At 36.7% G+C, this 14,749-nt stretch overlaps 1 protein-coding gene across 1 annotated transcript; it reads left to right on the plus strand.

The window, feature by feature from the left end:
• The first annotated feature begins 9,878 nt into the window (after positions 1-9,878).
• Positions 9,879-10,784, plus strand: LOC113279322 (zinc finger BED domain-containing protein DAYSLEEPER-like). The gene has a single exon (XM_026528019.1). It carries the CDS (start codon positions 9,879-9,881, stop codon positions 10,782-10,784), a length of 906 nt encoding a protein of 301 aa, XP_026383804.1.
• Positions 10,785-14,749: the final 3,965 nt, after the last annotated feature.

Here is a 14,749-nt window from a genome sequence, read left to right on the forward strand (position 1 = left end):
GAGCTCAAACCCATTCTTCTCTCAATTGCGGAAGCTCACAGAGAAAAACCCAATCTCATCACAGATTCAATCTCTTATTCAAATCGAAAACCTATGTTCTTTCTTCAGTCTCGATCTGAGTTCATATCTGCAATTTCAGTAGTAGCTTCATCTCTTTGTGACTAATCTCGATCTCCCTCGGACAACAGCGCAGCTCTTATTTCTCCTTCTCAATTTCAGAGAATTAATGAATGAGTGAATGAAAGAAATCCCTCTCGTTTTTAGGGTTAGGTTGATTTGGATACACCTCAGAGATAGGACCCGATAAATACACCCACTGATAAATGATAAGGGATACCCTGATGGCAACCCCCTTAACCTCAGCTTGAATGTATTTAGTACTCCTCCAAATAGAGTTGCCTCTTAACTTTGACTGGGCTCCAGATAGTGTTCGCCCATGAAATGACAATTTTGCTCTTTTTGCTCAAATTGGGTGATTTCTTCTTCTTTTTCTCCGTATGACTTCAAAGTACCTAATAACTCAAAAACACACGTAAAGTACATAATGTACAAGAAAACATAGCAGAGAAAGCATAAACAATAGATAATAAATAGGGTGTATTCTACACCTATCAAATTCCCCCACACTTAGACTTTTCTAGTCCTCGAGCAAATCAAACTAAAAGTTACAACTTCAAAGCGTTCCAGCGTTCGAAGCATCCAAAGAGATATGAGGACATAGAGTTTCTGCATGCTAGTAATAAGAAGTTAGAAATACTAAAGAACATATTCTCATTCTTAAATGTTGAGTGAGAAATAACCATGCCATAATGAGAGAACGCGTGTTTGAGAGCGATCAATAAGCATTTCGCCTCGACTTCTGCCTCACCAAAAAGGGTTTTATGAAATTGCACTCAAAAGACGTACTTTTATGGTTCTCACACGTGTGTAGGTAGGAATGAAGAGAGAATTCCTGCAACACGTTGAATGGTGGGAAGGACAACTTCCTAAATATTTTAAAAACCCACATCTTTTAACATTTTGAAAAACCATTTTTCTGACGATCTCTAAGAAAGGAAATCAACCACTATTATTGAGGATGAGATTACTTACTCACCTTCACATCTGATTGCAATGATGATAACACCACTCTCACCGCATCCAATAGAAACGTCTTCCGCTCCTCGTCTTTATCTTCTTGGTCTTCGTCTTCGGCTTCGACTATTGATGATAAACACTCGAACTTCATAATTCCTTGACAATTTGTAACTCTTTACCTTAAATCCTGTCGCTTGAAACTTTCTTATAGATTTTCCTTCCCCACAACTTATTAAATAAATAAAAACCAAAAACTTTTTCTTATCATCATTTTTTTTATCTTCTTTTTTTTTACTTGTTTTTTTAACCTTTTTTTTTCTTCAATTTCTCTTATCATCATCATTTTTTTTTGTTAAGAACTAAAATACAAAACAAAGTGAAAATAAAACAAACCGTGGCCGCGGGAAAAGTACTTTACCATTTGATTCTTCACAACTTGTATCGTCTCGAAATCATAAACTTCAATAACTCTCACTTTTTGATTTTCTTTGCTCTTGTAAATAAGTCTTCGTACTTAGATATAGAATTATGCTCATTGTATTGTAAGTCTTCAACATGTATGTAAAATCTGCTCATTGTATGTTGCTTTACTTGGAAATAAAATTTGCTCTTTTCTTGTCCCGTTGCTTGTTAACCTTAAACGCCTTCAACTTTCCTTTTAGATTTTGATGTCGCTCCCTTGTTGATGATGATGATGTTTCTATGGACCCGTTGTGTCGAGAGAGAGAATGGTGCTAACTGCAAATCGAACTACAAGAAGGAGGCTTTCATCCATAGACGTCACCCTCATGATTGAAAAAATTAGCACTCAAGAGATCAAAGAATAATGCTTCTATTGGTGGGATGTTGGGTAGCTCACCATTCTACCCGGAATTAACGTACGGTGACACACACTCAAAAGAAAGCTTTTTAGTCATCTACAAAGAATTTTTTGGTCGGTGCCTCACATGATATAAATACAGGTAGTCTCCACTAATGATTGATCAACAACTCTAATAATGCATTTTTCCCTGCTCCTAATTTGCATCACCGGCATGATTAAATCCATTATTTAACACTCTAACAAGCAAGAAATCCGAACGTAGTTCCCTAACACTTCCAAGTTCAGTTATGTCCGTCAGAATTCTCTATGTAAACATACCTAGAAGTATTCTAGTGACTCTAAAATCTCTAAAAGTTGGAGGTTTTATGCAATTTTTTTTTAAATATGCTTAACCACTCCCCCACACTTAAACTTTACATTGTCCTCAATGTAATTGAATCCTCCTAGTAAAGTCAAGGTGGAAAATCCTAATATGATATGAAACAAGAAAAATAAAAATAAAAACAAAAATAAAAAGGATAAGAAATACAAAACCTATGGGTTGCCTCCCATGAAGCGCTAGTTTTAAAGTCAACGGCCCGACTTAGCTCTTGCAAGATTCATTAGCCTGCATCAATCTCTTTAACAGGAAAAGATGACTTCACATCACTTGGGTATCTCATTGTCTCAAAGATATTGAAGTGGATGACTGCACCATCAAACTCCATAGTCAAGGTGCCATTTTGGACATCAATCTTCGTTCCAGCGGTGCTTAAGAATGGCTTACCCAATAGCAAAGGTGTAGACTGGGGAGATTTCTCATCATTCATGTCTAAGACATAGAAATCGGCCGGGAACACGAGCTCATTAACCTGCACCAAAACATTCTCAACAATCCCTTTCGGGTAAACACTAGATCGGTTAGCAAGTTCAAGAACTACCCCGGTCTCCTTAAGAGGACCAAGATTCAAAGAATCATAAAACGAGGAAGGCACAACATTAACCGATGCTCCCAAATCTAGTAAAGCTCGAGTAAACCTTGTTTTACCAATTGTGCAAGGTATAATGAAACTACCGGGATCCTTTAATTTAGGTGGGAGTTTCTAAAGAATGAACGCCGAAGAATTCTCCCCCACACTCATGACTTCATTCCCTTTCAACTTTTTCTTCTTCACACACAACTCCTTTAAGAACTTTGCATAGCAAGGAATTTGTCGAATAGCTTCAATGAGTGGAATATTGACTTGTACTTTCTTAAGGATGTCCCAAATATCCTTGTATTCCAAGTATTTCTTCGATTTAACAAATCGGCTAGGAAACGGGGGTGGAGTGGTGAAAGTAGGAACCGGTTCCTTGGAAGTTTCCTTTGGTGTGGTTTCCTCTTTTTCTTAGACTAACTCTTCATGCACCTCATCTTGTTGATATGGTTGCTCAACTTGTTTTCCACTCCTCGAGGAAATCGCATTAACACTCTCTCTTGGATTCACAAATGGTTGTGAAGGAAGCTTTGTGGATATTTGAGCTTTCATTAAGTTCATATCGGTCGCCAATTGTCCCATTTGAGTTTCCAAAGCCTTGATGGCCAAATCGGTCTTTTGTTGTTGTTGTTGAACCAAAGTGGTGATACCTTGCATGCCTTGCATCAATGCATTGAACTTGTCATCAATTGAAGAATCTTGCTCCTTGACTTGTTGTGGTTGGAAGCGTTGTTGTTGGAAACCACCTTGTTGCTCATACGGATAGGGAACCGCCGCTTGCTTGTTTGCTTAGCTAAAGTTAGGATGATCCTTCCAACCGGGATTGTAAGTATTTGAGTATGGATCGTACCTTGGCCTTTGATTTGAAAACAAAGCATTCACTTGTTCGGCCTCGTCGTCTGGAATAATCACTGCAACAATTCGTTGCACTACCCTCTCTATGTTGTTTAACCGTTGAGCCGATTGTGAAGATGCATCCATTTCACTAACCCTTCGGATATTGGAATCATGATTTGTATAAAATTGTTGTGCATTCGCAGCCATGCTCTCAATCAAACTAGTTACTTGGAAAAGCGTTTTCTCAGTAAGTTAACCACCCGCAGCTGCATCAATCAAGTTACGTTGATCTGGAAGTAATCCTTCATAAAAATATTGAATGATAAGTGTTGGTGATATGTTGTGGTGTGGACATCTTGCTAACAACTTCTTGTACCGCTCCCAATACTCATGGAGTGATTCTCCTGAAATTTGTAAGACTCCACTAATCTCTTTACGAACCACAGCCGCCTTAGAAGCTGGAAAATACTTCTCTAGGAATAGATTTTTCATCTCGGTCCATGTTGTAATGCTCCCTGGGGGTAAATAATACAACCATTCTTCGGTTGAGTCTTGTAAGGAGAATGGAAAGACTAGTAACATAGCCCTATCCCTATCTTCGGTACCTTGCCTAAGACTTGTCATCTTATGTTGAAATGATTGAAGATGACGATTTGGATCTTCACCGGGAACCCCTTTGAACTTTGGTAAGTGGTGAATAAGAATCGACTTCATCTCCACTGGATCAGTTATTGTGATACTCCATGGTTGTGAATCCAAATTCGGAGAAATTAACTCTCTCAACTTCTTCTCCACTGGTGGAGGTGGTGGTGGATTATTATTACCGCCTACCATTGTTGATGTAGAAGGCTCTTCTTGCAAGTTCCGAGCTTCTTGTAGTATTGTTCCCTTGCGAGTTGTAATCCCACAATGTTGGTAATCGCACTGTTTAGGTGCCAGAGATCAAGTACCTGAAAACAAGATTCTCAAAAACTACGTTAGACACGATAATATAATCTAACAAAGCAAGAATAAAGAAAAAAGTAAAATAAGAACAACTAAAATCGTCCGCTGCTCCCCGGCATCGGCGCCAAAATTTGATGCGTGTCGTAACCACAACAAATTAATTAATATTTTTCCACTTAATTAACAAGTAATATAGTGTAGTCAAGTTCGTTCCCACGAGGAGCAAGAGGTTTTAGTTGTCTTGTAATGTCACAAAAGGGGGGTTTTGGTTTTAGATTTTAAAAGCAAAAGAAAGTAAACAAAGCAATTAAAAAGATAAAGGAAATCAATAAGAGAAGTTAGATCAAGGAATCCTTCTTCGTTGCAAAACAATGAATCAAGTTATGTTTTTTTTCCACTTTTTATTAGTCACAGATTATCACCAATCGTAGGTAAAGCAGCTAGATCAGTGCTAAACCCCTAAGTCCCTTGTATCACCGGATACGGAAGTTCTCGACTACCAGATTCTATTTACTAAACCACCTAGTAGTAGATCACTCAAGATGTAATTTAAATAAACACATTAAGATTTATGCACTTATTAGGTTAATATTAGTAGTTAGACTTTTAGATCAAGGTCTACTTGCTAACGTTGTTTTCACACACAATTGCTCCACGGAATCCCTCCACAAGGTCTCGTGTTTGCTACTTGTGTAAAGAGTCAAGAAACGATTACTTATCCCCTAACTTTCACTAGCTTTAGATCAATTAACAAATCAATTTAGTTGGCCACCTAAACAATCTATCAATCAACCATGAATGTATAAACATTTCTATTAGTAAAAACAAACGATAATCATGTGAAAAACTTAAAAATAGAATTGAAAACAAAACTCAAATCATATGTTAAGAAGAATTTTTGAAGTTCACACAAATAATTAAAAGAATAATTTTGAAAAACAAGCAAAAACACAAGTGTCGTGTATGTAAAAGGTGTGCAAAAGTGTATAGAGAATTTCTCTATTTAAAGACTTCAATTTGATTGCAATCCTCTTAGGAATAGACTCCCTTTCCCTTTGTAAGTCTTCTTTCCAAGTCCTTATCTTTCTCAAATCTTCCACCTTCACTTTCCAAATTCAAGTCCAATTCCTCAAACTCATGAGTCTAGAGAATTCTTCATAAATTTCTGTATTTTTTGGTCGCCTGAAAAGTTCTCGGGATCACCGAAATCCAGACTGAGAAGCCGTCGCCGGTCACCTGAGTTCTGTCACCGTTGACAGGATATTTCGTCAGATTCCGTTATATATAATTGTCAAACTAACAGTCTTCGTTAGTCAACCGGGTCAAGGAGGGGAGTCAGTCACCGAATCAGCAGCGAGTCAGCTGCCTTGAGTTGGCTGAATGGTCTTACTCAGCTGAGTTGGATCTGTTGTCGGCCGGTACTGAGTTAACTCGTCGAGAAGAAATTCTGACAGAATTTACTTTGTTTCTCCCACATTTCCCGGCCAAATTCAGGCCTTTTTTTGGTTTTCTCCTGTTAAGAATCCTAACATACATCTATTCGATTCAAGCACATTCACAATTGATGCTTCATGACCAAACCCATCTCGTAATCCAACTATGTTAACTCATTCTCCTTCAAACCCTTGTTCTTTTTCTTTTAGATTCAGCAGCAGCTGTTCTTCCCTGAATTTCTTCATTCGATTGAAACTCTAATTTTTTCCCAATCATCCACAAACCCAATTCTGTTCATCAGTTGCAGATACAATCGAAACCCCTAGATTCAATTTCAGATTTGCTCTTCTCAAGCCCTTAAACATACAGCACCAGAATCATCTTCGTATCACTACCTTCAATTAACAGCAACAGAAACTATGCCCATCTTCAATTACTTATTTGATTTCTTCTCCACGAGCTCAAACCCATTCTTCTCTCAATTGCGGAAGCTCACAGAGAAAAACCCCATCTCATCACAGATTCAATCTCTTATTCAAATCGAAAACCTATGTTCTTTCTTCAGTCTCGATCTGAGTTCATATCTGCAATTTCAGTAGTAGCTTCATCTCTTTGTGACTAATCTCGATCTCCCTCGGACAACAGCGCAGCTCTTATTTCTCCTTCTCAATTTCAGAGAAGTAATGAATGAGTGAATGAAAGAAATCCCTCTCGTTTTTAGGGTTAGGTTGATTTGGATACACCTCAGAGATAGGACCCGATAAATACACCCACTGATAAATGATAAGGGATACCCTGATGGCAACCCCCTTAACCTCAGCTTGAATGTATTTAGTACTCCTCCAAATAGAGTTGCCTCTTAACTTTGACTGGGCTCCAGATAGTGTTCGCCCATGAAATGACGATTTTGCTCTTTTTGCTCAAATTGGGTGATTTCTTCTTCTTTTTCTCCGTATGACTTTAAAGTACCTAATAACTCAAAAACACACGTAAAGTACATAATTTACAAGAAAACATAGCAAAGAAAGCATAAACAATAGATAATAAATAGGGTGTATTCTACACCTATCACTTCCGTTGAGTGAGGCGAAGAGCAATCAATAGGTAAAGGAAGACTACATGATGCATCCTGAGTCTGCATAGTCACTGCTTATAATAAACTTGGTGAACTTCGTCAAGAAATATATGTATCCTCACCTTTTTCAAGCAGGAAAAATTCCGATTGTAAAATTTAATTTATTACTATTCTTCTTCTTTCACGATACAAATTTTACTCAAATTATTCGATAGTCTTAATTTGGTTTTTGTGTAATGTAATTTTTCAAACAAGCATTGGTGTTCAGTGATAATGAAACGTGAGAATAAGATGTTTCCCTAAAAACACGACTGCATTGGAATTTTGTATGGTTAGTTGCATGACAAAATTCCAGTATTGAAATTACCAGGAAAATGTAAACCACTAGATTCTTTAGTTTTTCCGAGTGTCTAGTACTTTGATGAATCAAACATCAATTTCCCTGCAATTGATGATCATTTGTCAATTTCATGCCATTTTTATAAGAGTACATTAGATTATACTCCCTCAATCGCATGAAAGTTGATCTATTTCTAATTTGCACAATTTTTATTTTGAAAAAGGAGAGGATTTATTTTTCGTATTTTTTATTTATCTACCCTTATAAGTTAAAATTTCACATTTCCATATCTCACGAACTAAAAGGTGGATTTGTCTCCCAGTCAAACTGGCTCCCAAGCCGAATTTGAGTTATTTTAGCTCATTTAGCCATTTGTACTCATCTTCACCCCCTTGAATATGTGCTTATTGGTGACTTCCATTTATCAAAACCTGGCTTTATTTTTGGATTTGGTCGACAGGACTACAAGTGACATTACCAAAGCATAATGATTTCCTATTTCACAGATAATACGGTATTATTGTCAATGGCAATTCAAATTCAAATATGATATAGTTTTTTTGTTTATAAGCAAAATAAGATGTCTGACATCAATACATATCAGTCTTACACTTCTGCCCAATGAGTTAAAGAGCGAATAATAGTTGTAGCCAAACTGAACCAAAGAAAAAGCAAAAGTTCTTCGTAAACTGTCCAAATAGACAACACTAAAATCCGACTAATCACAAAGAGTGGGCCCCAAAGAAATATTCAATTTTTTTAAATAAAAATAAAATAAAATCTTTTGAACTCTTTATTAACAAAAATTTAACGTCTTTCTGAGTTTAACTCTATCAATTTATTAGTATTCAAGGAGACTAGACTAGGAGTATAAATCACTGGTCGAAAACTATCATCATCAAATCCTCTGGTCTCAACTATCTCGTGAGTATTCAAATCCAAATCGCAAAGAAAGAGTCTGTTTTTCAGTCTGTTTTTCAGTCTGTTTCAAATCCAAATCCAACTTATTGGGCCAACATGAGAAATATTTCGACGCAGAGTGGCTAGGAAGGGTTCTAATAGTGTGTGTTTTATCCCAACTATTTGTTGCGGTGTTTAAAACCCATAGCACAAGTTTAACAATTGAGAAAATACATAAACCCAATTGCCCTTCCATCTCTATTAATTGCATACGATCATGGTTATAACCAGGATTAGAGCTGTCAATTAGTAACCCGGCCCGCGGGTTGACCCTAGCCCGGCTTGTTTCAACCCGGCTTGACTGGGCTTGTTTCCTAAACGGGCCGGGCTAGGTATGTTATATCTGACCCTAATAGAAAACAAGCCGAGCTAGGTCTAACCCGCGGGTTACCAACCAACCCGTTAAATTATGATAATAACCTGTTATCGGAGGTATCAGTAGTATTTCACCTGCTACCCAGGTAACCGGGTACTTCTCATTCTTATCTAAGTTTTCTAAAGAAAGAGAAATCAGAAAACTTCTCTTCAAGTTTTAGATCTGGACTGGAGGCAGAGCCGCAGAGGTATTCCGTATTCGTGTTCGTCTCTTTTTCTAACTTAAAACTAAATAGGGTTGTTTTTTCTATTCTGAGTTCTAGATTAGAATCATTAGATTTTGATCTTTAAGTTTACTGTTTAACTATAATGATCTTTTTTTTTTTAATTTTCTAACTATCTGTTATTCTGTTTGATTTTCAGGGGTTAGGGTTAGGGCTTTACTCGTAATCAACTAACCAAGTTTTATCCTTTAGGTTGTTTTTTCACTTCTAAGTTATAGATTAGATTTTGATCTTTAAGTTTAACTTTAATGATCTTTTTTTTTTAATTTTCTAACTATCTGTTTGATTTTCAGGGGTTAGGGCTTTCTTTAGACTACCGTTGAAGAAGAATAGGAAAAATTGGCCGATGATTTTAATTCTTCTTTCCTAATCTAGGTGAGTAGTTCTAAGTTTTTAATGCATAACTTGTTTTAAGTACTGTTAGGTGTTTGTGGAAATGATTCTTAGAACCCCAATCCCCTTTTCACGAATTTGTGTCATTTATTGTTAACTCATGTCTCTTAATGTCAATCTATCTCTTAATGTCAATCTATAATAAATTAATAATTCATAGCTTGCTTACGTTATGCTTGTGAATATTTATTTGAATTACAAAGGTTTACTGATTCTGAAAATGGAAATGAACTCCATATGCAGCATGTCAGAATCAGAAAGCACATGTTTTATTTTGGCTTACATGAAAGTGTAAAAAAACATACTTTCGTTGGCTTTGCCTTTGCCAGTTTGGGATGTGTACTTGTTGGGATTTTAATTATTGACAGCTCTAGTCCCCTGTGATGTAGCTCAAGGCTTACTAATTTTGATTTTTGAATTCTTTATGTAGCTTCCTAAAATGTCAGTTGAAGAAGACCATGACGATGTCATGAGTGAAGAGGATATCACAGTAGTAGAGTCGATGACAATTCAAGAGCATGCTTCAAAGAAAAGGAAATTTACATCAAAAGTATGGAATGATTTTGATTGGTCACGAGACAAAGATGGTAAAGAAAAGTCTACGTGCAAGCATTGTAGGAAGGAATATGCTTATGACAGTCAGAAAGGAGGAACATCAACTATGTCAAGGCATTTAAAGAAGTGCCCTAGACTGAAGATTCAAGATGTGGGGCAACTTTTGTTATCTACAAATAATGGAGAACTGGCTACTCGTGCACGCAAAATAGATCAATCAAAGTTTCGGGATTTAGTTGCAAGAATAATTATTGGTAAAAATCTCCCCTTTAATTGTGTAGAATGGACTGAATTTAGGGAGTTATGTAGTTATCTGAATGTCGATGTTGAAACCATATTAAGGAATACTACAAGGTCTGATATTCTTAAAATGCATAAGTTCCAAAAAGAAGTTATTCGCAAGAAATTACAATGTGCTCCAGGTAAAATATGTCTAACATCAGACATGTGGACCTCCGTCAACACCACTGGATACATAAGTTTAACAGTACACTTTGTTGATCAAGATTGGGTATTGCAGAAGTTTCTTTTAAATATTTCTCCACTGCCACCACCCCATACTGGTCAAGCACTTTCAGATAAGTTATTTCTGATGTTAAATGATTGGGGAATTGAAGGAAAAGTAACAAGCATCACTTTGGATAACGCTGCATCAAATACTTCATGTGTTAAGATAATGAAGAGTCGATTCATTGCAAGGAATGTTATGTCGGATACTGGGAAAAGAAACTTTCATATAAGGTGTTGTGCTCACATAATAAATCTTATTGTAAGAGATGGACTGATATAGATTGATCCAGCAATAATCAAGATAAGGTTAGCAGTGAAGTACCTTAAAGGTTCACAAAGAAGAAAACAAAATTTCTTGGATACTGTCAGCGATTTAGGAATGTCAGTAAAGATGGGTGTTCGACAAGATGTTAATACAAGATGGAATTCTACTTATCTTATGTTGCAAAGTTGTATTTCGTATGAAAAAGTATTCACTCATTTGAGGTTGGTGGACCCTGACTATGCAGAGTCTCCTAATGGAGAAGAATGGGAGCAAATCAAAGTGGTCACGAAGTTTCTCAAGGTCTTTTATGACCTCACGACTCTATTCTCTGGAAACAAGTATCCTACTTCTAATTTTTATTTTGATGGGGTTTGTCAGATTAAAGTATCATTAGATCAAGAGACAACTAATGACATTGAGTTCATCAGAAACATGGCGAAGAAAATGCAAGAAAAATTTGCCAAGTATTGGAAAAAATTGAGTCCAATATTGGCAATGGCAGTCGTTTTAGACCCTCGATTGAAGTTTGAATATGTAGAGTTTACTTTAGAAAAGGTGTATCCTGTTGAGCGTGAAATGAAGAAGGAAGTTTATATTATTAGAAAAAGGATGGCGGCACTCTATAAAGAGTATCATACATCATCAACTTTAAGAGGTTTGACAACCAATGAAACTCAGAATTCGGGTACTGTAAATGGTGGGAATTCTGGACGCAATGGAAGTGCTTTTATGCAGGTGATATTTCTTTAAGTTTTAACTGCTTGAACATTTCTATAACTGTCCATATAGAACTGGTAGTTAATTGTTGAAGTTTTTTGATGCAGGAATTTGCCGCGGCAAAAAAAAATGGTGGTCAACAATCTGACAAGTCAGAACTAGAACAATATCTAAGTGAGTCATCAGGATCAATGTCAACTTATTTTGACATCTTGAAGTATTGGAGAAGCCAAAAACTACGATACCCTAATCTTACAAGAATGGCAACCGATATTTTATCAATTCCTATTTCAACTGTTGCTTCGGAATCTGCATTTAGCCTTGGGGGAAGGGTACTTGACAGATATCGCAGCTCCTTATCACCTGAAAGTGCCGAGGCATTGATAACAACTCGTGATTGGATATATGGAATCGGTAAGAGGCTAAGTGTCTTGAGTAATATTTAAAATTAGTTGTAAGTCTATTTAACAATATATATGAGATTGATAATTACTTATTTTCAATTATATGTAGGAGATGCATCAACTGATGTTGTGGAAGTGAAAGATAATGATATTAGTGAGGATGTATTGGCATTTGAGCCAGCAAACAACAATGAGGCAGTAAGTTCTTATGCGTCTAATTAGTATCTGTACTTCAGCGATATAAAGCGGGTAATTATGAAAATTCTATTTATTTGCATTAACACATCCTTTTGTTTGATATACTTTTTGCTGGAAATTACAGATTCATACTGGAGCATCTTAAAGTGATACACTTCTAGAGACAAAATTACAAAGATACATGGAAAAAGAACATTTTTTGGGCACTGATTTAGGAAATATTTTGGACTTCCATATGATATCACTGTCTCCTATTTTTTGTATAAATATGAAGGGAGACACTAACGATATATATTGTATATGTGACTGCATATGAGGGTTTAGGTTGTGATTCAAGATTTCAAAGTCAGTTCAGTAGACGGTAGCTTCGGTTTAGTACTTCAGTTTGTCCACTTTTGTATATAAAAGGACAAACATAAATAATAGTTAATGTCACTTTGAGGATTCTTATATGAATCACAATCCTGGACCTATATCCTTCATTCCTTATTAATGAATATGATACTTTTTGTGCAGGAATTGGTTGTTATTATGGTCTCCTCTTCACTAGTGTAGTGATGAAGTGTTTTAGACTTTTAGTAGGTCATACTGTGGTAAACTGGTAGGCAGTAAAAGTGGAAGTTTGTATTTTTTTTTTTGGTTTTATATATGTATGTAACTATGTCTATATGTATTCCACTCCACAACTTTGGTTTGGTTCATTTCAATCATGTTTTAGTTGTATTGTGGAATCTGTAATCTGTTTTCAGTATGCACTTTTTAGTATTTAGACTTGTGGTTGTTTACCATATTCATATTTTTAGCACAAAAATAATAAAGTCAAATTTACCAGCCAACCCGCAACCCGTCAGAGCCAACCCGTCTAGGGCTAGGGTTGGGGTTTTGGGCTTGTACATGAACAATACTAGGGCTAGGGTTGACCCTAACCCGTCCATGGCTTGTCAAGCTAGAGCCGGGTTGACCCTAGCTTGCCCGTTTGACAGCTCTAACCAGGATTATCACAAGCTCCACCATGTGGCACCGTGCTAAATTTATTTGTTCCAATTTCGAATGTCATAATGGAATTTGAACAAGTAGGCTCAGGGTCTCCAAAATCACAGTCAACCAGTACAATGTCCCGTTTATGATGGTGGGGGATCTTTCACTCCTTGGTCTATATGAGCTTCTGCCAACATTTTTCTGTAGTTCAAATTTTCTCTGTAATTTAGGTCCAAAACGTAGTATGTCATAGTCATAGACATACTTTCCACTACTGTCTCTACCTCCATGCGACAGATATCGAAGAAGCACCTCGTATTCCTTGTTGTGGGGATTGAAATAAAATCCACATACCATGATTTTACGACTTTCCCTCGTAATAGATACTCGTTCTTTTGTTGTAGGATTCCATATGACAAAAATGGAACTCCTTGAGCCATCTTTGCTCTTAAATAAAAGAAACCCATCATAAGAATCATAAATCATGACTGGATTCTGTTTCACCGTGTAGCAGAAATCAAGTTTCAGTTTTGCTTCCTCAACATTTTTAGCATGTTCATCAATAAAATGTAACTTGAACTCTCGGTCGCTGGACTGTGAAAATGATTGCAGAGCGATGATAAAAGTAGCTTGACGAGCAAGGTGTGTGCGGATAAAGAAAGGAGTTGTGGCTAAGATTTCAAGGAGTTTAGACGCATTCTGGCACCGGAAAACACACTTTGCTGGGAGTCTAAGAAGTATGTCTATGATGATATGATGAGGGAGGTCAATGAGAGTTTTTTCAACTGTTGGTAATTGATAAACTGGTTGAACATGGGAAGGGACAGCATTTTCTACAGATGGCTGATAAACAAGAGGATTTTCAACTGCTTTGCGTTTCTGGACCTTGTCTGAATATCCGGGAGGGAGTCACTAACCGATGGGTGATCAACAAGAGGGTTTTCAACAGCTGCTTTACGTGTTTTAGACCTTGTCTGCATTCTGAAAATATTCCAACATATAAGCTACGAAAGCCAATCATTCAATTCAAGCAAAGGCCCGTAAACAACGAATAATTCGAACTGCAAAACAAGATTATTATTATCATCATTATTGGAACTCTTCGGAATTGTTGTTCAAAACCATTACAGTAACTAAAACCTTTGTTGGAATGTTATAGTTATACTGCTACTCTCAAGACACAGATAAATAATTTATTACCATCAACCATTCACTCAACTTTGCGCTTTAAAATCCTAGCTAACTGTGGCTGACAGAAAAAATTGAGATGAACGGCCAACTCATGCATGCAAAATTGGCTCAAGTGGTCTTCCTGATTGTAGATGGGGAAAAACTATTTGCTGGTTTTTAAAGAATTGAGGAGACGGCCGTACGGAGGAGACTCCTCGAACCGAGCAAAATGTTAAACCTCATACAGATGCACCGCTGCAAAGGGGGTGATTTAGATTCGAGAGATCAATCTGTAGTACTCCGGCCTAAATCAAGACAATGACCGTTCCAGAGTAAATTCGGTCATAAGAGAGGATGGGTTGATCTGTAGGAGGGAAACTGGGAAATGTGTGGAATCAATGGTAATCAAAGATTGTGGGTGTGTGAATTCTGAATATGATAAGCTCTGAATGATTGAAATTGCTCAATTGAGAGTAGTTGCTCAATTGATGAGTTGATGATCTCGTGTTGTAG

The sequence above is a fragment of the Papaver somniferum genome, chromosome 5, assembly GCF_003573695.1.
Source record: "Papaver somniferum cultivar HN1 chromosome 5, ASM357369v1, whole genome shotgun sequence".
NCBI classification, from domain to species: Eukaryota; Viridiplantae; Streptophyta; class Magnoliopsida; order Ranunculales; family Papaveraceae; genus Papaver; species Papaver somniferum.